The 20,993-nt window shown below is 35.3% G+C and overlaps 4 protein-coding genes across 5 annotated transcripts; 3 read left to right on the forward strand and 1 right to left on the reverse strand.

The window, feature by feature from the left end:
• The first annotated feature begins 2,867 nt into the window (after nucleotides 1–2,867).
• NEK6 (serine/threonine-protein kinase NEK5) lies at nucleotides 2,868–7,980 on the forward strand. Its single transcript, XM_012983056.2, has 14 exons — nucleotides 2,868–3,574; nucleotides 3,711–3,777; nucleotides 4,158–4,223; nucleotides 4,321–4,367; nucleotides 4,465–4,510; nucleotides 4,596–4,676; nucleotides 4,775–4,817; nucleotides 4,933–4,982; nucleotides 5,169–5,250; nucleotides 5,346–5,395; nucleotides 5,545–5,618; nucleotides 5,697–5,748; nucleotides 5,841–6,428; nucleotides 6,523–7,980. The coding sequence occupies exons 1-14, from the start codon at nucleotides 3,477–3,479 to the stop codon at nucleotides 7,768–7,770; spliced, it is 2,592 nt and encodes an 863-aa protein (XP_012838510.1). The 5' UTR covers nucleotides 2,868–3,476; the 3' UTR covers nucleotides 7,771–7,980.
• A 941-nt stretch (nucleotides 7,981–8,921) lies between these two features.
• LOC105959038 (NDR1/HIN1-like protein 10) lies at nucleotides 8,922–11,867 on the forward strand. 2 transcript variants are annotated; one of them, XM_088812893.1, is made up of 2 exons: nucleotides 8,922–9,875; nucleotides 11,653–11,867. In XM_088812893.1, exon 1 carries the CDS (start codon nucleotides 9,095–9,097, stop codon nucleotides 9,872–9,874), a length of 780 nt encoding a protein of 259 aa, XP_088669019.1. In that variant the 5' UTR covers nucleotides 8,922–9,094; the 3' UTR covers nucleotide 9,875; nucleotides 11,653–11,867. The 2 variants fall into 2 exon arrangements, with proteins under 2 accessions (XP_088669019.1, XP_012838512.1); XM_012983058.2 differs by lacking the exon at nucleotides 11,653–11,867 and adding an exon at nucleotides 10,980–10,996 and having other exon boundaries at nucleotides 8,930–9,875.
• Nucleotides 11,868–15,065: 3,198 nt separating this feature from the next.
• Nucleotides 15,066–15,967, forward strand: LOC105958849 (NDR1/HIN1-like protein 1). The gene has a single exon (XM_012982851.2). It carries the CDS (start codon nucleotides 15,142–15,144, stop codon nucleotides 15,772–15,774), a length of 633 nt encoding a protein of 210 aa, XP_012838305.2. The 5' UTR covers nucleotides 15,066–15,141; the 3' UTR covers nucleotides 15,775–15,967.
• A 902-nt stretch (nucleotides 15,968–16,869) lies between these two features.
• LOC105959039 (internal alternative NAD(P)H-ubiquinone oxidoreductase A1, mitochondrial) lies at nucleotides 16,870–20,089 on the reverse strand. The gene is made up of 8 exons (XM_012983059.2): nucleotides 19,366–20,089; nucleotides 18,912–19,125; nucleotides 18,653–18,813; nucleotides 18,505–18,570; nucleotides 17,939–18,102; nucleotides 17,746–17,860; nucleotides 17,454–17,633; nucleotides 16,870–17,366 (listed from the first exon to the last, which is right to left on the reverse strand). Exons 1-8 carry the CDS (start codon nucleotides 19,816–19,818, stop codon nucleotides 17,214–17,216), a joined length of 1,506 nt encoding a protein of 501 aa, XP_012838513.2. The 5' UTR covers nucleotides 19,819–20,089; the 3' UTR covers nucleotides 16,870–17,213.
• Between the last annotated feature and the right edge of the window lie 904 nt (nucleotides 20,090–20,993).

The following is a 20,993-nucleotide window of genomic DNA, read 5'->3' on the forward strand; positions in this document are numbered from 1 at the left end:
ATTAATTAATGAAGCAATATGTTTAAATATGGCACACTAACTAAATCATAATTGATCTTAAACTTTAATCATATGATATGATTAATGATTTGATACCTTTGTTACTTTGTTACTAATTTTCTATTAATCCCACTATTTTTTGTTCCACCGTCCCTTATTTCGATGTAATTCTAAACTTCATTGTATATAAAAACAAATTTAATTCTAAAATTATTTTTTCTTGATATAATATATTATTCTAAAAGACCGTCTATGGTTGGTAAATTAATTAGGAGGCTAGTTCATATCATTCAAGTAACTTGTCGATTGTATGGATGTGTACAAATGTGAATATTGTCCGAAATTGTAAAAAAAAAAAGAAAAAAAAATTGAAAAGTATAATTAAAACATGGCGCAAATAAATGAAGAGTTCGAAATTACCAGTATTAAAAGTTTCACATTCGATATAAGTTAAATATATACTCGAAATTTGATTGATTTATAATAAACTCCAGTAAGACTAACACCCTAAATAGAGTAAATTACGTGGAATCTTTAAGATTCTGTTATTCATAACTCCATAAGGATGTAACTATAAAATGGTGAAATAAATTATGGGATATTTATAACTACTAATACCACATGAATTTACAAGTTATTTAGTTTTATCTTAGGAGCATCGGCAATTTACCCTTATAATAAGTTATAAATATTCGTTTGTAGATTATTATACGAGTGTTGCATTCGGTCTAACACGACTAATATTTAGTAGTTGCTGCGTCTATTTTGTGTGGTAATCCATGCATATAATTAATGATTAATGAGATAGTGAAAGGTTTAATTGGTTATGTTAATACTACTTACCAATTAATTATTGATTAATGCATAATAATAATATTATGGGAATATATTTTGCAGCGAGAGAACATACCATATCATATAGTTATTCTCAACTCTGATGGTTGACCAAAAAAATAGGAGTCAACAATGCACGTGGCACGTGCGCATCACATGTTAGCCAGGGGAGCAGGGACAATCAAAAGCACGTGTCCTAGCTCTGTAATACAGCGCTGAACTCGAGACCCCGCCATACTGCATAAATGCATCCTAATAACACGCTCTAATCAATACGACGTCGTATCCTTGTGATGCCATTTCACTTCAATAATTTCAGATTTTTTCATTTGATTTTTTTGAGACCAAATTAAAACGGTAAATTTTAGTAGATGATAAATTTAAGTTAGTTTCAGCCACTTTCAGGTATGACAATTACTATTTGAAATATAATATTGGAATATCTTGATTTTTACACCTTGTAAGAGATGTGGTCTAGCGATTGGAGCAAGTGAACTTATGTCGATTGACTCAAAGTCGAATTATCTTGTTAATCAAGGAATCTGCAGCCAACCATATAGGTGCACTGCGTAAACGGACGCTCTCGTATAATAGATGAGCAAGTGAGTTTGTGTCAATTGACTCAAGTTCGAATCCCCTTGCCAATGAAAGAATATGCAACCACTTATATAGGTGCACTTGGTGAATCTATATGCAGCCTTGTATAACAGTTTGCAAACCATATGAGACACGTAAACCACACTAAACTAACCATGTATGACAAGTTCGACCTAGCAACCGTTGACAATGGAATTCAAACCTGAATTTTCAAAACAAATTATGATAGCAACTTGTACAAAATAAATAGGAGAGGTTTTATTTCACAAAACAATTGAAAATAGTACTAGATTAATTAATGATTAATTAGGTTTGGTGGAGTGTAATTTTGCCACCTGCAATTTACACTATTCCATTACTCCCACAATTATTAAATGAATAAAATAGAGTCATCTCTCTCTACTATTGAATAATAAAAATTGCCAATTATTGTTGTGAAAGCAATGGCCAAATATTAAGTTATTATTGTTTTTGTAATTTAGGGTTGTGATGATGGAGGACCTTGGTCCCATATGTTAATTGTATTGTTTGTATTTTCACATCTTGTAAACCAGCTGGCATTTGTCGGCAAATAGCAAATCACACTTTAAATTTCGTTTCAATTATATCAATATCATTTTGAGTTCGAACTTGATTTTGATCTTTTTTAGTTCGATTTAAGCAAAATTCAAAGCGGAAAAAATGCAGTCTTTAGTGATAGCTTTCTAACCCAAATTCAATCAATTAAATCGATTCTCGAACGACAAAGTTGTGCATCAATATTCAATAAGGTACCTTTTGAATTTTAGACGACTTAATTAAAATCGTGGGCATTTATTGGTTTATACATATTTTTCTCACCCGACATCCAATTTTGGTGATTTATTGGTTACAAAAATAACTCAAAGAACTATTAATTCCCTTTTTTGAGTTTTGCCATATTCAGCCTCGAAAATGGTTAAATTTACAGTCTAAACGATACTATCAAAACTGAAACGAGATTTTATCACATTTTTTTCTTCTTCTTTAAATCATGTGAATTCCCAATTGATCAAATGAATGATTTATGAAATATAGATACACAAGATAATTTCCTTTTAATGAAAATACAAATCTTGCCAAATCCTTTAATTTTCATTTTAGAATATAGATTTAACCAGCATTGTGTAAACTGATTATTTCACTCAATGTTTTTCATCATGGGTAACATCTCGTAGACTCATCCATGTACTTCAGTACCGTACATATTTCTACCATATGTTCAAATCAACGATAATATACAATTAAATTTATTTCACCCGATGTATCATATATACAAAACTAAAAAAAATTAAATACAATCTAAAGTGGAGGTAAAAAAAAAAAAAAAAAGAAAAAAAAATCATTTTGATTTGATTGACACCTCACAGAAGATATCGTAGGACTCGTCGCAGTGAATAGGGCCCTCTCCCGGACTAAAAAAAGGTCAAACAGTAATAATTAGTTGGAAGTTGCACCATCAACCCAACCAAACCCTCTCCTAAACCTAACCATGATTAACTGCTAAACCATGTTTTAAAACCAATTAATTAAAATCAAATTATACTAATCTCTTCTCCACAGATCAGTGTCCAAAAGAAAGAGAAAGAACAGAACAAAAACAAAACACTATACACAGACAGCTCAGGGCCAATGCAGCTTTCTTTGTTTCTGATTTTTTTGAGTTCTCAAAAGGCAAGTTGGATTTGATTACATTCGATTCATTCCTCGGATTCAGTGCTCAATTTTTATTTTTATTTGTTTTTCTTTTTTTTTTGTTTTAATGGGGGTTTGATCTGAAAATGGGGAGGAGAAGGGGCAGAAAATCCATAAATTAGGTTAATGTAGTTAATTTTTTGTTGCATTATTTATGATTGTGTATTTATGTACGAGCGAGCGACGATTGCAATAGTACAGTGAGATTTTCGGAGAGGGCAGTCATTCGAGATTAGGATTAACTGGGGGTAGTGAAACTGAAATCGAGAATTGGGGTTTTATTGTTGGAGGAGTGATTAGGGCTTCGAATTTGGGGGAATTTGGGGGAATCGATGGAATCGAAAATGGAGCAGTATGAGATCATGGAGCAGATTGGGCGTGGAGCTTTTGGCGCAGCCATTTTGGTTAATCACAAGCTGGAAAGGAAAAAGTAAGAATTTACTAAAAAGTGGGGTTTTTGTTGGTTTTCTGAAGATTGTACAATGATGGTTTTTTTTCGATTTACCGAAAAATGTGTAAAGCTTTTTCATCTTATTTTTAACTGATTTTTGGGGAATGTGATATAGGTATGTGCTCAAGAAGATTCGATTAGCTCGGCAAACGGAACGTTGCCGGAGATCAGCTCATCAAGAGGTACATCTCCCCTTTTTTTTTTTTTTTTTTTTTTTTTTTTTTTTTTTATATTTATGCCCATGGACTTGATTTGACTTGTGCAGATTGAATTTTTTTTAATCTTAACAATTGTAACTATATTTTCTTGATTTCCCGTTTTTGGGGATCTTCACTCCGTTCGAGAAAATTGTGTCACTAGAATTCAGTTTCAGTGTGAAAGTGTCTCGATGGTTACATCGTAGATAAAGTGAACTTTTATGTTGTGAATACGGCATTGGCGATCTTTTTAGTTCAATTTCATGTTTAGTGATTATTGATTAACGAATGCGTATATTTCAGTTTAGTGCTATGGTATCTAAAAATTGAAAAAAAGTTGTTTTCCGGCTATTTGAAATATGCAGATGGCGTTGATTGCACGGATACAACATCCATATATTGTTGAGTTTAAGGAAGCTTGGGTAGAAAAGGTAGTTAATTATCCATGATTGATTCTGTAAGATTTTTAATTTAATAGATTTCGTATTTTCCCCACTGAGCTTCTCTGTTGCGAAATGCTAAAATCAGGGATGCTACGTTTGCATAGTTACTGGCTATTGTGAAGGTGGTGACATGTAAGTTGTTTCATTATACAATTTTAATAACTCGAAATTTCAACTGATTTTCATTACTTTTGACGTTTATGGATGTTGATGATTGAATTTGTAACAGGGCTGAAACGATGAAAAAAACCAACGGCCAATACTTTCCGGAGGAGGTTTGAGTTCTTCTCGTTGAAATAATTAGTCTTTTCTTCTGTTCTTTTTAATTTTTAATTGATATAAATCGTGTACAATGTGCAGAAACTGTTGAAGTGGTTCACTCAATTACTACTGGCAGTTGATTATCTTCATTCGAATTATGTTCTGCACCGGGATCTCAAAGTAATCGTCTATGTATTTAATGTGATTCTTTACAATAAATTTTCTATATTATCTTAAATGGTTTTCTGGGGCTGATATTGTTAGCACTTTCTTGGCAGTGCTCGAATATTTTTCTTACCAAAGATCAAGATGTTCGTCTAGGTAAGCTTGGGCTATAGTTTCTATTGTTGAATTCAGAACTATAATTATTGCATACGTATCTCTCGGAAAATAATTTTCTGTTTCTTTTTTTTTTTTTAACTTTTCTTTTGAGCAGGTGATTTTGGACTTGCTAAAACTTTGAAGCAAGATGATTTGGCTTCTTCGGTATGTATTTTTTTTTTATTCATGGTCATTTTGTCGCAATCTCGGAGGAGATAATTTATCAACCAGTTTAGATAGAGGAAAAGGCAGTCGGAATTTCTCTACTTAGAAATTAACATACTTATTGTACGACAAAGTCTAGTATAAAGGTTTGTCGAATTGAACTGTTGTTTTCTTGATTCTACACAGGTAGTTGGAACGCCAAATTACATGTGTCCCGAACTTCTTGCTGATATTCCTTACGGATTTAAATCCGATATTTGGTCTCTTGGTATGTCAATTTTTCATTTTATCTTCTCTGTGTAACAACGCCATTTGATTTTTTCAAATTGCCATTTCGTGACGTTTCATTTCTCAATTCTATAGGTTGTTGTATGTACGAAATGGCTGCTCATCGTCCGGCATTCAAGGCTTTTGTAAGATTTTCACTCTGCAACCTAATTTTCTTGCCCCTAAAGAATATAACATATATGTGTGTGTGTGTGTGTCATTTTTGGAGTTCTCATTGTCTTTTATTATTTAAACTCTTATATTTTATTTTTAATAGCCGGATAAAATGTTTCAGGACATGGCGGGATTAATAAGCAAGATTAATCGATCATCTATCGGCCCTTTGCCTCCGTGTTACTCTCCATCCTTGTAAGTAAATAATTCGGTCCTTCTAAAGAAGTAAATATATATGAAAGTAAATTTCGACTAATATTTTCACTCAAACAGGAAAGGGCTAATCAAGAGCATGTTAAGAAAAAACCCGGAGCACCGATCAAGTGTAAGAACTAAGAACCCTCCATATATCATCATTTTCAATTTATTTCGTCTTCCTATTTTCAAATAAATAATATAATCTGAAATATTTATCAGGCGTCGGAACTGCTGAAGCACCCATATCTACAGTCGTATATCGAACAGTACCGCCCATCCTATAACCCCGTTGCTTATATTTCACCTGAGAAACCTCTCTCCAATCGCGAGAGTCGAAAAAGTATGGCTGAAAGTCAAAGTAGCAACAGTTCTTGCAGTGACAGAGACAGCTTAATGTCGAACGAGAGAAACATTATCAACAGAGATATTACAGAGTCGCCTTCTTTGTATGACGGTGTTGGTTCTAGACAGCTTCAGTTGAGAGAAGAAACGGAGTTCTTATTGCCTGTAATAAATACCAAAGAAGATGATGTTGGAAAACCAAACGGCAGTGAATCAAAGCAGCCTAAGACAATTAAGAATATTATGATAGCACTCAAAGAAGGCAAAAGCAGAGAGAATAGTTCTCCAATGAGAAGCAACCATGCAAAAGGGCAGAGAATAATCGTCGAAGCATCTCCAAGATTCACCAAACCGGGCCCCGTTAATCACGGTCTTAAGGGTAATAATAATGCAGAGACGCCATTGAAGGCGCACTCTGATTCCACTAAGCGAACAGTACAAGGAACACACTCTTTGAAACATCAGGTATTAAAAAATTAGTTTCTATAACTTTTTATATTTCATGACTAGGGTTCATAATAATAATGATCGATGTATCTATGTATCGATATATATGCAGTTGCCTGTAATGGAAACCCCTCCGAAGACAAAAGCTAGGCATGAAGGTATTCCTCCATCGGGTCCCGCAAAGCCTATTAGTCCTGAAGAAGGGTTCTCTATAAGGGCAAGACAAAAAACACCTCCGAACACACTTTCTAGAAGGCCGTCTTTTCCTGTACGGATAAGGCAAGTGGTTCCCGATACAAAGATTGCTCCTATCGAGGTTCAAGATTCCGAACCAACGAAATCGGTGCCTTTTGCTTGCAATTCACATATTTCGAGGGAAATTATGCAACATTCTAGGAAGCCTATAGGGGCAGGTTCTAAGAGAACAATGCAAACAGATAGTAGCAATTCGGCTTCTTCTTCGATATCTATCCAAGGATTTGAGCTCTCTGACGATGCCTCGGAAATCGAAACGGGAAAATTAGCGACTGAATTTGAAATTAGCGACACTAGACCAAGCTGTTCCACCCCTTCGTCCACATCATACTCCGAAAGAGTACTCGAAAATTCGTCGGCAAATTCGAATGATGACTATAAATGCTCCACCGATAATAATAATACATTTCAAGAACCGTCGGATGATAAAACTATGCATGCGACCGCTTTTGACGACAAAACTAGTTCTATTGGAGAAGATGACAAGTTCATGGTGGTGAAGAAACACGTTCCTCCGGAATGTGCCACTTCTTCGGCAAATGTGCAAAATGCGGCTAAAGAAAAAACCAATATCCCACAAGCGTGTAATGAAGTGATACACGTGATACGTCACAGCAGTTTCCAAGTCCAAGGGAACATTGACCGAAGTGTGGATGTTGGTAAGTTGATTAATGTTGTAAGAGATGACTTTGATGTACAAGATTCGAGTTCGAAATTGTCTAATAATTTCTCTGAGAATGTGGTTCCGAATTCGAATATCTCCGAAACACCCATCACAAAGGAAATCGATGTGGGGCCCACAGCAAATGCAGCCCCCATTGTTGCGAGATCGGATTCTTCAGAAACGGTGAAAGTGCAAGAAGAAGCACCGGTGGTACAACAAATTAAGGAAACACTGGATGTGAATTCGTTCAGACAAAGAGCGGATGCGCTCGAAGGGCTGTTGGAACTGTCTGCAGATTTGCTACAGCAGAGTAGGCTAGAAGAACTTGCTGTGGTACTCAAGCCTTTTGGAAAGGAGAAGGTTTCACCGAGGGATACGGCTATTTGGCTCGCCAAAAGTCTCAAAGGAATGATTATAGACGAGACCGGTCGCAATTTGTGAATCACAGAATGTACACTGCTATTCGTTTCTTGATTTTTTTTTTTTTTTTCAATTTGTGTAATAATTTTCAGACATTGATATTGTATATAGTCTTATAATTCATTATGTTAAAGAAGAGAACAATGTTAGCAACTTCATCATTTGAAAATTTTGTGACATTCAGAATCATGTTTAAAGATGCTGTTAAAAAAATAAAGTAAATATTTTTTTGAAATAGTAAAATAATATTTTAAAATATATTATTTTTAGTTTTTTTTCCTCAATAAATCCAATTTAAATACTAAGAAATACATGTGATTTTATTTTAAAAATAAATAATAAAAAAGGACTTTTAAAACCGGGTGAAGTGTACTCATTCTTCTTGTTATGGCCCAACATTTGACTTTGACCTCGAAATATATATTAATATAATAATCATAATATGTATAATTTTCAACTGATTTAATTCCTGTCAAATTCTAGGTCAACCCCCTAGTGAATCGCACGTACCAGTACAACTAAAGTCCAACCCATATAAGGTAAAACAATTAATATTTGTTTCGTCAATACATAATGATACAACTAATTTTTTCTATAAATTATGGTGGTGAATTTAAGTCATTCTAGTACAAAATTAATTTTAATTCGTTGACGTAAACTGAGTCAATTGTACTAACTTAATCAACTCATTTAATTTAGTTCTTTAAATCGATTGAATCAACCAAAAGAGAAAGAAGAGAAAAAACGGAACATTATTAGAAAAAAAAAATAGTACGAGGGACTGTAATTAAATAAACAAATTATGTTTTCTTACCTCAAATAGTAAGAAGATATCTCAGGATTTTCCTCAAATTATAATTTAGAAAATTACAAATAAAGGTATATTTTCCGAATATGTATGTATTAGTAGTATATAACATTTTTGAAAATAAAGTTACTATTTTAGCCAGGTCACCCATTTATTTAATTTAATTATTATAATAATATTATTATTTGTTTTAGTTGTTTAGGTCAATGAATTATGACTATCTCGATGGGAAACACCTATGTAAAGGTTCCAATTGAGCTGAAGGAATTATTCCTTAGATTGCTTCGCCCTCAATAACAAAAAGATATCGATTAATATTATATTATATTATATATATATATATATAAATAATTAATACTGAGCTGCACGACCCAACTCATCAAAAAAAAAAGAGCTGCACGACCCAAAAACCTCTCTCTCTCTCTCTCTAGTTTCTCTCTCACACACAAAAACGCGGAAACACACTCAGTGCGTGTGAGTTTCTGATTCTCTGTCGACCGACTATTCACGCGCCACCGAGATCTGCGCTGTTTGCCGATGGCAGACCCCAATAGACCCGTCACAGGCTATCCCGCCGCAAACCCTCAGGGGAACGGCTACTCAGCTAATCCACCGCCCTCCGGAACCGCCTACCCCTACGCCGCCGCTCCTCCTCCTCCCTCCGGCGCCTACTACGGCGGCTACCAAAACAACGCCTACTACCCCAACAATTACCAGTCGGACCAGGAGTCCGTCCGCCGTGCCACGTGCCTCCGCCGCATCTTCGCCTTCGTGATCGGGCTCGTCGTCATCTTCGGAACCATCACCTTCATCGTCTGGCTCGTCCTCCGCCCCCAGCTCCCCGAGTTCCGAGTCGACTCGTTCTCAATCTCCAATTTCACACTCGGCAACAACTCGCTCGTCTCGTTCACTTCCGAAGTCCGATTGACCGCACGAAACCCTAACAAAAAAATGACCCTCACGTACGACCACATCGAGGCCGTCATCTTCTACAAGTCCAGCTCGATCTCCGAAACCACCGTCCCTCCGTTTTACCAACCGACGAAGAACGAGACCTCGTTGGCCGCAAATTTTGCGGCGGCCGGTAGTTTTGTCGAGAAATCGGTGTTGGATGGGATAAACGGTGAGAGAGGGAAGAATGGGAATGTGAATTTCAATTTTAGAATGCTTTCTAGGGTTAGGTTCGAGGCGAAAGCATGGACTACTCGAAGGAGGTATTTGAAGGTCTTTTGCGGAGATTTGATTGTTGGAATCCCGACCAATGGGAGCGTTGGTGCGTTAACCGGAGGGCCGAGGCAATGTCGCGTAGGAATTTGAGGTGAACTAATGTGTTTATTTTTTCGCTTCCTTGTTAAATTGAATTGTTAGGCGTTTTTTCGTTGGATGTTTATTCGATATTTGTTGTTGAATGATGAGGGAGAAACTTGTTCGCTTCCGTACTTTTGATATTCTGATACAGAGGAAGTGCTTTCGTATTAACCGATTCTGGTGTACAGTTGAAACAATTCTGTGGTTCTTTGATTTTTCAATTATTGGTTAACTCTATTTGCTTGTCAAATAATCGGGCTTTGTTCATTTGGCGATTTACTTTATATCAGTTAGCACTAGTTTATGTGGCTTTAGTTGGGAAGGAAGCAATATTTTTGCCTACGTCAAGATAATCCGAACCGGTTGACATTTTCAGTTGAAGAAACAAAAAAAGTCGGAACTGCTACTAAATTTGGTAGTTACTAGTTTTAAATATGAATGTCCGACGTGTATTTCAACATGTTCCGCCATTACAAAGTGCATATCTTGACGATTTGTATTTTATGGATGTTGTTGTGTCTATTGCTATATGCCACGTGTCTATCGACCAATGAATGAAAGTAATTGGTTAAGCGGTAATGGGTGATGATTAATAAATGACGTGGCATGTGGTTGCGGTTTTTGTATAGTCGACTGGTGCATAAACACGTCACACGTGTCCGCTGGGATTATTTTGTTTTCTTCTTCTTTTTTTTTTTTGATAAATCTTTTGGTGTATAGTTCACCGGTTCACAAAAACGTGTTTGCTGGGTAATTTTAGTGTAAGATAGAAACGGTGATCTTGTAAGACAAAGAAGAAGGTTTCTCGGTAGGATTTGTAAGGTTTAAATATACGGAGTGTACAATGATGTGTGGTATGTGGCAGCCAATTTCAGTGCTACCTTCATGGCTAATCGATAGGCTCTGGGGTCGTTTTTCGAATTAGAAACTTCTTATCTTATTTGGGATTTGCTGTGATCGGCTTGGTTTGGAGTTAATGGTTGTTTCAGTAACCATTTTGGTAGTACGGGAGATTCGTATATAGAGTTCTTTGTCTTGTATGCTCATTTATATATGATTATTGCAAAAATCATATCTGTGTATTCGTACTTTTCTCGTGCATCTTTCATTTTAGATATTTAGATCAACCTCGTAAGCGAAAAAAATAACAACCACCAGAGAGAGAGAGAGAGAGAGATTTCTGCATGATTGAATATAGGTATTCTGGTTATTGCTCGATGAATATGCTGTATTATTGAAGGTGGTTACTTTAGTTGCTGAAAGCTAGCATAATACTTGATATAGAAATTCAATGGTATTTAATGATTAGAAATTATATTATATCTTAAAAAGTTGATTTTATTCCATAATGGCGTCATTTCGTACAAGGATATCGACCCTATGGTTGTCACTATTGCTAAGTATATTTCAGTATATATGTACTATAGAGGAAATTCATTTGTTCGGTGTTTCTTGCGATTATAGAAATACACTAGAAGTAGGAGCAAGTGAGAAAAGTGAGCTTATATGCTATTTGTAGATAGTGTTCATTTTGGTTGTTCCTATCGAAGTTCTGCTTTTGAACAAAATGTTCGTTTTCGGTTTTCCTTGATTGATTCACAAAAGCGTCTTTTATATGGTGACGAAACTATTCTGATTTAGAAACTGCTGATTCTTAATTGAATTCATTGCTTGAATCCAAATGCGACCTTCGTGTTTTCTGCCCCTTGGTTGCAAATATACATATATTGATGGTTTTTCCGTCTAGTTTTTTTGTCGATGCTAATCTTATAGTTCGTCTTACACAGGTGTAAATTATGCTTCAAGAGGTATATAAATACTTGGTTGAATTCACAGTAAACTTTTTCCCCTTCATCTGTGAAGATTTATGTTTCTAATCTAAGGATTTTATTTTTCCCAGTTCGTTTATTTATCAGTTTCATTTCTTGATTAATCATGTAAAAAAAAACGAGCAAAATGGAATGGAGTGTCTGCCTTGAACTATACAAAGAACATTGCCCAATTTGAACGTTTCTTTTCTTTTCTTTTCTATTTTTCCTCATTTTCCTTCTCATATTAATGAAATATGTACCCCTTTCATCAAGGGCAAATTACGGCCACCGTCTGAGGTGAGGTCAAATTACGAATAAACTCATCATGTTTAGTGATTACTGTCACTCCCCTCAACTATGTATTGTCTCACGAAAAAACTCCTCAAGTAGGTAAATTTAGGGGTGTTTATTCGAAAAAATTGTACCAAAATTCCGTTACAGCCAAAATTTTAAACTGTTTACCGAACTGAAATATGCGGTTCGGTTTGATAAATAATCGAATTGCCGAATCTGTTAAATGTTTGATTACTTTTAATAGATTTTACTTTAAATACTAATATGTATATAAAATAATAAAAAAACCGAATATCGAACTGAATTCCTTGTTCGATAATTGACACATACTGAATTTTTGTTTGTTTCAGTTCGATCGTTTGACCGACCCGATGAACACTCCTAAATAAGTCTGACACCGGAAATATGGTTGTTTAAGACAATACATAGTTCAGATGATGGTTATAATTAACCAAATATGAGGAGATTTTTCGTAATTTGACTTTACTTCAAGTGTGGCTGTAATTTGCCGACTCATTAATTACAATATCCAACAAAGCTAATGAAACTCTAGCAATAAATGGAAGGAAAAAAATCATTTAAGGGCTCCTTACTTTCACGAAAAGTTAGGTGAAACGTTTAAAATAAAAATAAAAATGCAAGAAAAAAAAAATAGTTTAATGAGTGTTGGAAAATAGTGGAAGTGATTCTTCTTTCCAGGCAGGTGGATTGGTCGGTGGCCTATTATTATTACTTACACATTCGATTGGATAATGTTGTCATCTTCGAAGAGTCCAAACACCTAGTGGGCCCCACTTTCATTCCTGAATCTTACTAGCCTTCATATTCAAGCATATATTCATTACCCTAATTTCAAGTGCAAATATAATGGTGTACGGGTAAAATTCATTTTAGTCCCTGACATTTGCAGGCAAAATCAAATTCATCCCTGTGATTTTAATTGGGTTCAATATCATCCCTGGAATATAATTTTACAGCTAAAATTCATTTTTTCTCCCAAAATACCCATATTACCCTTTTAAAACCTGGGCACTAAAATGAAACTCAGCCCAAATGCCACTTTTTACTCTACAAAATATATTGAACTAAAATTCTATTTAATAATATTTACTAAAACTTATGGAAACAAATCAACAAATAATTATGTATAGATGTATGTTACGAAATTAACTCAATTTCTTTTCATGTCAAATTTGTTGCTAATATTTTTTGTTGGAAATTCATAATAATTTTTTGGTTTTGTAAATTTCTCGTGTAAAAGTTTGTTTTTCCCAAACCCCGTTTTTTTTAGGTATTTTGGCATTGTATTTTTTATTATTACTTTTGCCCCCCTAAAGTTTTTGTAAATATGTGTCTTAATCCTTAATTTTTTTTGTTTCTTCTCCACAATACTATATAAATTATACTTGTAGATATTATATTTAATATAAAAATATTTAACAAAATGGTTAAAATTTGTATTTTCTATATAATATTTATGAATATTTACTTATTTTGGAATTTTTTATCGGTGTCTCTTCAAAATAATTTGAGACGATGCCATTAATTTCCAAAATTTTTAAGTGCAATACATTAAGATTTTTTTGTCATGCTTAAAATATGATAAAACTATAATATATATGCTATTTTAATTAAAAGTTATCAATATAAACTTATGTTTGCTATGTCTTGTGAACATACAATTTTTTTCGAGGCGCTGCCCGGACCTCAAAATTTTAGTTAGCCCCTCTATATTTTGATCCTGGTTCCGTCTATGCTTGTGAAATTAATTGTTACAACATATGGAATCAAACTAATGTTGTTATAGTCTAATGTGGTAATTCACACAGCCAGAATGCAGTGTTACTAAAACATGTTTTTTTTTAAAGCGATAATGTTTTGTAATATTTAAGTTTATGATTTTATTTAATTTTGAAATTAATTTTTTTAGTAGAATAATCTTTAAATAATATATTTTTATTTGTATTTTAAGAAGAAATAATTTGTACTTTAGTAGTTAATTTATGTTTAAAGATTTGAAAAAATAATTTGCAACAAGAATTTGAAAAATAAAATAATATTTGTGTGTATTTTAGATATTGTTTGAATTAATGAGAAAAAATAAGTTTTAAGATCTTGAAATGTTATTAATTTTATTTTGTGGTGTTCAGCAAAAAAAGTATTAGGGCTGAATTTCATTTTAGTCCCCTAGGTTTTCAAGGGGTAATATGGGCATTTTGTGAAAAATGATTGATTTTGGCAGTGGAATTGAGTTTCGGGGATGACATTAAACAAAATTAAAAACACAGGGATGAATTTGATTTTGGCTGCAAAGACTAAAATGAATTTTACCCAATGGTGTACTAACTATGTTTAGTTTCTCTCTCAAAACTTTATGTAAAATTAACTATACTAATACAGCCATTGGTTTGGATGTAATCCTTCTCCATGCAATTAATGATCTAGAGTTAAATTGATTTAAATAAATAAATTAATCCTTGAACTCCTAAGACTATAAAAAAAAATGTGGGGGTAAACAAACAAATTAGGGTAAATTATGAAAAGTCCCCTGAACTTGGACTAAATTGCAAAAAACACCCCACTTTATCAGTAACTATCAAAATTTTCCCAACGTTTGTGTCTATATTACACCGAACCCCTTACGGTGTGATTTATTATGGAATCTTTTTCATTCAAGTAATAGTTCCCAAAAAATGCCAATTTTACTCATACAGGCTAAATATGTGTCATTTCTTTATGCTACCTCAATGAGCCTTTGCACGAAATATTTGATTGATTGCAAATAACACCTTCAAATTTTTTTGTACAATATCATCCATATGAGTTAATTTTTGCATTTAAAAAGTAGCATAAAAAAATGTCACGTCAACAGAGGTCGAATTGATTTTTTTGGGAAATATTAATTGGAATTAAAAAGATTATATAAATCATTACACCATAAAGGTGGTCGATGTAAGACGGAAATATATGTCGGAGGGATTTCGATAATTACGAATAAATGTGGGGTATTTTTTGTAATTTAGCCTTAGTTCAGGGGTTTTTTTGTAATTTAAATCCTACGTTAAATAACACATCACCTACATTATATTTTTCACCGGCCTACAAAAAACTCCATACTGCAATCCCTCACACCACCACCACCACCACCACCACCACCACCGCCGCCGCAACATGACGGCCAAGGACTGCGGCCACGATGAAGACAACCGAAAAAAACTCTACCGCCGCCTCTTCGCCGCCTTCCTCGGCTTCACAACCGCCGTCCTCTTCACAATCCTCCTAGTATGGCTAATCCTCCGCCCCGCCAAGCCCCATTTCATCCTCCAGGACGCCACCGTCTACGCCTTCAACCTCACCGCCACAAACCTCCTCACCGCCAGCTTCCAAATCACCCTCTCATCCCGAAACCCTAACGGCAGAATCGGCATCTACTACGACAAAATCGACGTCTACGCCGCCTACCGCAGCCAGCAAATCACCATCCCCACACTCCTGCCGCCGTCCTACCAGGGCCACAAGGACACCACCGTCTGGTCGCCGTTTCTCGGCGGAGGCTCCGCCGTCCCCGTGGCGCCGTACCTCGCCGCTTCTCTGAAAGAGGATGGGTCGTCGGCGGGGACCGTGATGGTCAACGTCAGAGTTGACGGCAGGATCAGGTGGAAAGTGGGGAGTTTCGTTTCCGGGAAGTACCGTCTGAACGTGAATTGTCCGGCTTATATAAATTTCGGTGAGAAGAAAAACGCCGCCGCTGTTGGGGCGGCGATCAAGCATCAGCTGATTATGGACTGCAACGTTGATGTTTGAGCTCTAGCTATACTGTAGTGGTGGTTTTATAATAATTTAATATTCCTTTTAATTTATTTATATATTATTATATGTTCCTATTTTAGTTGTGTTTTTATTTATTTAAATTTCTTGATGTTGTTACTAATTTATGTCTATGTAAATTGGATATTGTATCGAATTCGTTGAATATGTATTACACTTAAAAATTTTAGTTTAACATTAATATTTGAAGAATGTTTTGTAATATTTTATGAAGGTATATGTGTAATTAATTAATTACGCTTCAAGGAAAGGTCAAATTCAAGAGGAAAAAAATGGAAAACATTATGATAAAAAAATAATTCGACGTACAAGTCCATTTTTGTTAGAAAATTTATTTCACTTCATAGAAACATCAGATGATGCCGGGACAGCCGGGTTGATCTCAATATTGCAAGATCTATTAGAGTTAGGATTCAACTCGTCCATTATCTTTGTAAATTCTCGTTTTTTTTTTTTCCGGTCTAATTAAGACGGTATTATTTTTCACGAGTATAAATATGTATATAATAATAGCATAAGTTTGAATTTAGTACAATTTTGAGGAAATATTCCCTCTTTTTTATGGAATTCAAGTATTTCTACATGATTAATTTGACATCATTAGTGCTTTCGTCCACTAATCGGATCGAGTTCGAAACAAGAAACCTATCTCAAGAAAATGGCCCAAGAAACCCTTTCATTGATACAACGTCGTGTAGACTCCCAAATATCCATTTTTACCATTTTAAGAAAGTTATAAAACATCCAAGTTAATCCATAGACAAATCAGATTATGAATCACTAAACTGAATTGTTTCCGAAATCGTGAGATCTATTAGAATTAGAATTACACTATATTTCACCATTTTTTGCAAATTTCCACCTTGGCTCACCCTGCTTCGAACCTTTTTGATTGTTTGTTAGCATACAAATAAACAGCGCTGCTTCGATTTGCAGCACCACCTTCAAAACTCTACAACTTGAGGCCCCACACAGATAGATATACATGTGTGTGTGTGTGTGTGTGTGAAAAGTTTTACCACATAATGACAGTTCAAACTTCATTGACAAGAACGTTGCATGAAAGGCATCACAAAAAAGGCATTCTCATATCGTCTCAATAGTACTGTGAATGTCGAACAAACTCGAAACCTTACTTACACCTCAATAATATAAAGCAGAAAACCCACATACCAAAATAACTTGATCGAAGACTTTCACAAAGTCCGTTTCTGTGTAAATTCGTTAGCAGAATTCAGTGGCACGTGCTCAACCGTTGATCTAATTTACCAACTCTTGGTTCGCAATTACTGAACTGTACATAAAGACGGCATAGTACAAACAAATATAGAAAATACCCTGCTCCCCAAAGTGAGAATAAAAAAGAAAGAGCATGTTCCTTTACATAATATATCACCTTTTTTTTTTCCGCGCGTTTATATCCGACTTATATCACGACCGAAAATAAAAGTCGTCAACCAGTTGATGGCAACATAAAATCTGTTCCTCCAGCTTATGACACGAGAGAGATAAGCCGATCGCCAAATAAACCAGCTCATAAATCCCGCCATTGATACACCTTTTCCTTCCTGAAAAAAGTAAAAAAAAAAATGACGTAAAAGACCATTGCCACATAGCTATAAAAATATTTCGTCTAAAAGGGCATAAGAATAAACCTTGCTCTGCCTGAGGTCCACGAGGGCCTTGTACCTCCCGATTGTAGCCATGCTCCCCAAATGCTTATACACAAACGGTTCCCCAAAATCCAAGTCTTTTGCTGCATTTGCCCTTCCACCACCAGCCTTGCTTAAATGGTTCAAAAGTTTCGCGAGATATTTTCCTTGTCTTTCTGCCACCTGGAAGAAGAAGAAACCCTTTTTCGATTAGGGCTTGGTTGAAGTTTGAAGACATTGGAATTGGACCATTTTTTCTAGGATGATCCTAAATTTTAGGGGATATATAATGTACCTGAGCCAAGGCTGGAAGAACAGGCTTGCCTGTACTTTCAAGAAACCCACTGCAATCGCCGATTGCATATACGTCCTGCACTGTGGGAGTTCTTAGCCACTCATCAATCCCAATCCTGCAAAAAAAAAAAAGAAAAATGAAACTCTACATATAAAAAGAAAAGGAAAAAAAACCTATTCTAGGTATTATTTACCTTCCACCAGGTGCTTTGGGAATTTCGAGGGCATTCACGAAAGATGAAGGACCAACACCTGTCGACCAAACTAAAACACCATATGGAATATCGGTACCATCGCTAAGATTTATCTTATCAGGTTGAACATCCTTCACGATTCCACGCACAAGACGTACTCCTGACTGAGAGGCTGATGTGTCAATCACCAAATAGATTGCTAAACTACAAAAATTTAATGCCGTATACGAAGGGAGACAAAAGACTGAAACTCGAGGGTATTTTTGACGAAAACCTTTTTTATCACCATTGATCAAATTTAGTAAGCTATCACATTCTTGTTCTTCCATTACTGATCTCAAGTTCCTCGGTCAAATCTGTAGTTTATACTTAATAGTCTAAATCTATAAACTCAGTGAAATCTGTGCCCAATTCCCACAACAATCGAAGCCATACAAATATCCCAAAAAGCAAAGCATAGAGTCAGGGTGTCTTTACTAGACTACGTTAACCACAAATTAGTTTATTAATTTCTCAATATTTATTATTATTACGCAATTTTAATACTAAGATGCTTAACTCCTCACCTTTGTCAGTTGCTTGATTGCATACTTTCTGAGGCGATCATCAAAGGACGAGAGTATCTCATGTGCCTGCAACGTCGGATAACAATAGATTGAAGACACGAAAATTTAATTACAAGTGAGTTTGAATACAACTTCTTGTAGGCCTAACCTCAACTAACGTGACATGAATATAATCTTTCACATGCGCGTATCTTTGATGAACGTCCTTCCTTATAAAGTCACTGAGTTCTCCACTGAATTCGACTCCTGTGGGCCCACCTCCAACAACAACACAGTGCAGGAGCCTCCGCTTCTCCTCATCGGTGACCCCTGTTTTAACCAGCCATACACAACAGCAAATTAGAGAAAATTAATCGCAATTAAGACATAATGAAAGTAAGATTTAGTAGATAGATTTTATGTCTCACCTGGAACATCTGACAGCATCAGATTTAGCAGCAGTTTTCTCCTGATTTCTTGAGCATCAGAAACTTCACGGAGAAAGGTTGCGTGTTCTTTTGCACCTTTGATACCGAATGTAGAAGCCTGCGCTCCGGAAGCAATTACTAGCTTGTCGTACGAGATTTGGAATTTCCATGGATCTATGGTTTTAACCCCTTCAGTGACAGTCTGACAGTGAATCTAAAAACAAAACAAAATTAGAAAATTCAACGAGGCTCACTTCCATTTGACAGTTGCATTTATTGAATTTCAGACCACTATGCCCTAGATTTTAAAATCAAAATCAATACAACACTTTGCCAAATGTCGAAACTGTGATTTTCCGTAATGGAGTTTGCGCCGAACATTAAATTGAATTGGAATTACTATCTGAAGATCGATAATTTCAAATTATAAGTAATCATAAAAAAAACATAATACCTGATGATTCTGGAAATCGACTCCGGTGCAATTTGCGAGGAAGAAGTAAGAACCAGGTTCCCGAGAAATGGCGGGCTGGATCCTCCCAATCGGCTCAGCGACCGACCGGAATTCGAGCGTGCCGACGCACGTGGAAGCGAGGAGAGGGGTGAATACCATGTGATTCCTCGGCGAAACACAGACGATATCATACTGTTTGGTGTCGATGTCCTTGATGAACCTGCAACCGGCCCAGCCGGTCCCCAAAACCACCACTCTAGGCTTCTCGTCCCCCTTCGTCGGCGCCAAACCGGGATAGGTTCCCTGAGATCCGGCGCTGAAATGCCGCAATAATTGGGTGAGCGACGGCGGAGGAGAAGCACGACCGAATATCGCCGCCGCGGATTTGTGAGGCGGCGGCGATTGTCTGGCGTAGGAGGCAGAAAGCTGGAGGAAGTTTCGCAACCACGGCATGGTGACTTTTTTTTGCTTTTAAAAAAAATAAATTAAATTTGTTGAAATAATTGATGTTGGTGAGAAGAAATCAGAAATGAAGAAAAATCTCCATGGATTTGGGGGTTTGGTGGAAAGATTGTAACAGAGTAGTGCGTGGGCTGCGGCTGCTGAAACGGTGGCAGTAGAGTCAACACCTGGCAGTCGTAGATAGTGATAGTGATGTATACGGTGAATCTCATAGATTAAGAGTTTTGGGGCAAATGTGTAAATATTAAAATTATAAATGTATATTATATTTTATATATATTTAATTTTTTATATATATATTCTCATACATACGTATTCAAAATAGTTTTATCAACTATCAATTTTACAATAAATCTTATAAATAATTAGGAAAGTAACAAAAATATCTGAAAATTTGCTATTCAAACATGTTTCTAATTTTTCAGAAATTACAAAATGGCCCATAAGGTGTTCGACATGTGTCCTCAAGTTTAACGTGTCAAAAATACGAAAACGTTAAGCAGTTGAAGTTTCCGTGTTGCATACATGATAAGTAATAACAGTACACTACTAATATACAATTCCAGTGCACTTATATTATTGGTTGCACGTTCATTTATCATCAAAATAAAAAAAAAATAATACTAGTATTTAACTATAATTTTAAAAAAGTGTAATTATAATGCGAAATGTTGTGGTTTTAACGATTCAAATTCGATAATTTTGATAATAATTTGTGTCGAGCTCGTCACATACACATGTCTATCGCAAATTATTGTACGAACGCCAAGTAACGAAAGTCCTTTGATATTTGACAAGTAGAATAAATGGGTTATGATAATATTATGATTAGTGTATGTATTAAAAAAAACTAATAGTATACGATTAAAATTTATTTTATATGACTAAAATGAAAATACTTTTTAGGGGAGTTAATTATAATTCTAAATGGCCCAAACAAATAAAAAATGTAAAAGCCCAATAGAGGTACTTGTAATGGGCCTTATGGCTGGAGCATTACACTATTGAGTTAGAAAGAAATACGCGCCAAAAGAATCGTGATCATAACGGTGCAAAATTTAAAGGCGCGAATCACCCTTCCAAAACTTGCAACTATTAATACTTATTGGTTTTTATTATTTTATTTTCTCTACTAAAGAATCCCCGTAGTTATAATTGTGTAGCGA

This window comes from Erythranthe guttata, chromosome 14 (assembly GCF_056151865.1).
Source record: "Erythranthe guttata isolate IM_541 chromosome 14, IM_541, whole genome shotgun sequence".
Taxonomy (NCBI): domain Eukaryota; kingdom Viridiplantae; phylum Streptophyta; class Magnoliopsida; order Lamiales; family Phrymaceae; genus Erythranthe; species Erythranthe guttata.

Excerpts from the sequence above, each read along its gene's own strand:
- NEK6 (XM_012983056.2), top strand. The coding sequence starts at position 3,477 with ATGGAATCGAAAATGGAGCAGTATGAGATCATGGAGCAGATTGGGCGT. Across the intron at positions 4,368-4,464 it reads TATTGTGAAGGTGGTGACAT|GGCTGAAACGATGAAAAAAA; the intron begins GTAAGTTGTTTC and ends AATTTGTAACAG. Across the intron at positions 4,818-4,932 it reads AGATCAAGATGTTCGTCTAG|GTGATTTTGGACTTGCTAAA; the intron begins GTAAGCTTGGGC and ends TCTTTTGAGCAG.
- LOC105959038 (XM_088812893.1), top strand. The coding sequence starts at position 9,095 with ATGGCAGACCCCAATAGACCCGTCACAGGCTATCCCGCCGCAAACCCT.
- LOC105958849 (XM_012982851.2), top strand. The coding sequence starts at position 15,142 with ATGACGGCCAAGGACTGCGGCCACGATGAAGACAACCGAAAAAAACTC.
- LOC105959039 (XM_012983059.2), bottom strand. The coding sequence starts at position 19,818 with ATGCCGTGGTTGCGAAACTTCCTCCAGCTTTCTGCCTCCTACGCCAGA. Across the intron at positions 18,571-18,652 it reads TTCATGTCACGTTAGTTGAG|GCACATGAGATACTCTCGTC; the intron begins GTTAGGCCTACA and ends CCGACGTTGCAG. Across the intron at positions 17,861-17,938 it reads CCCAAAGCACCTGGTGGAAG|GATTGGGATTGATGAGTGGC; the intron begins GTAAATAATACC and ends TTTTTTTTGCAG.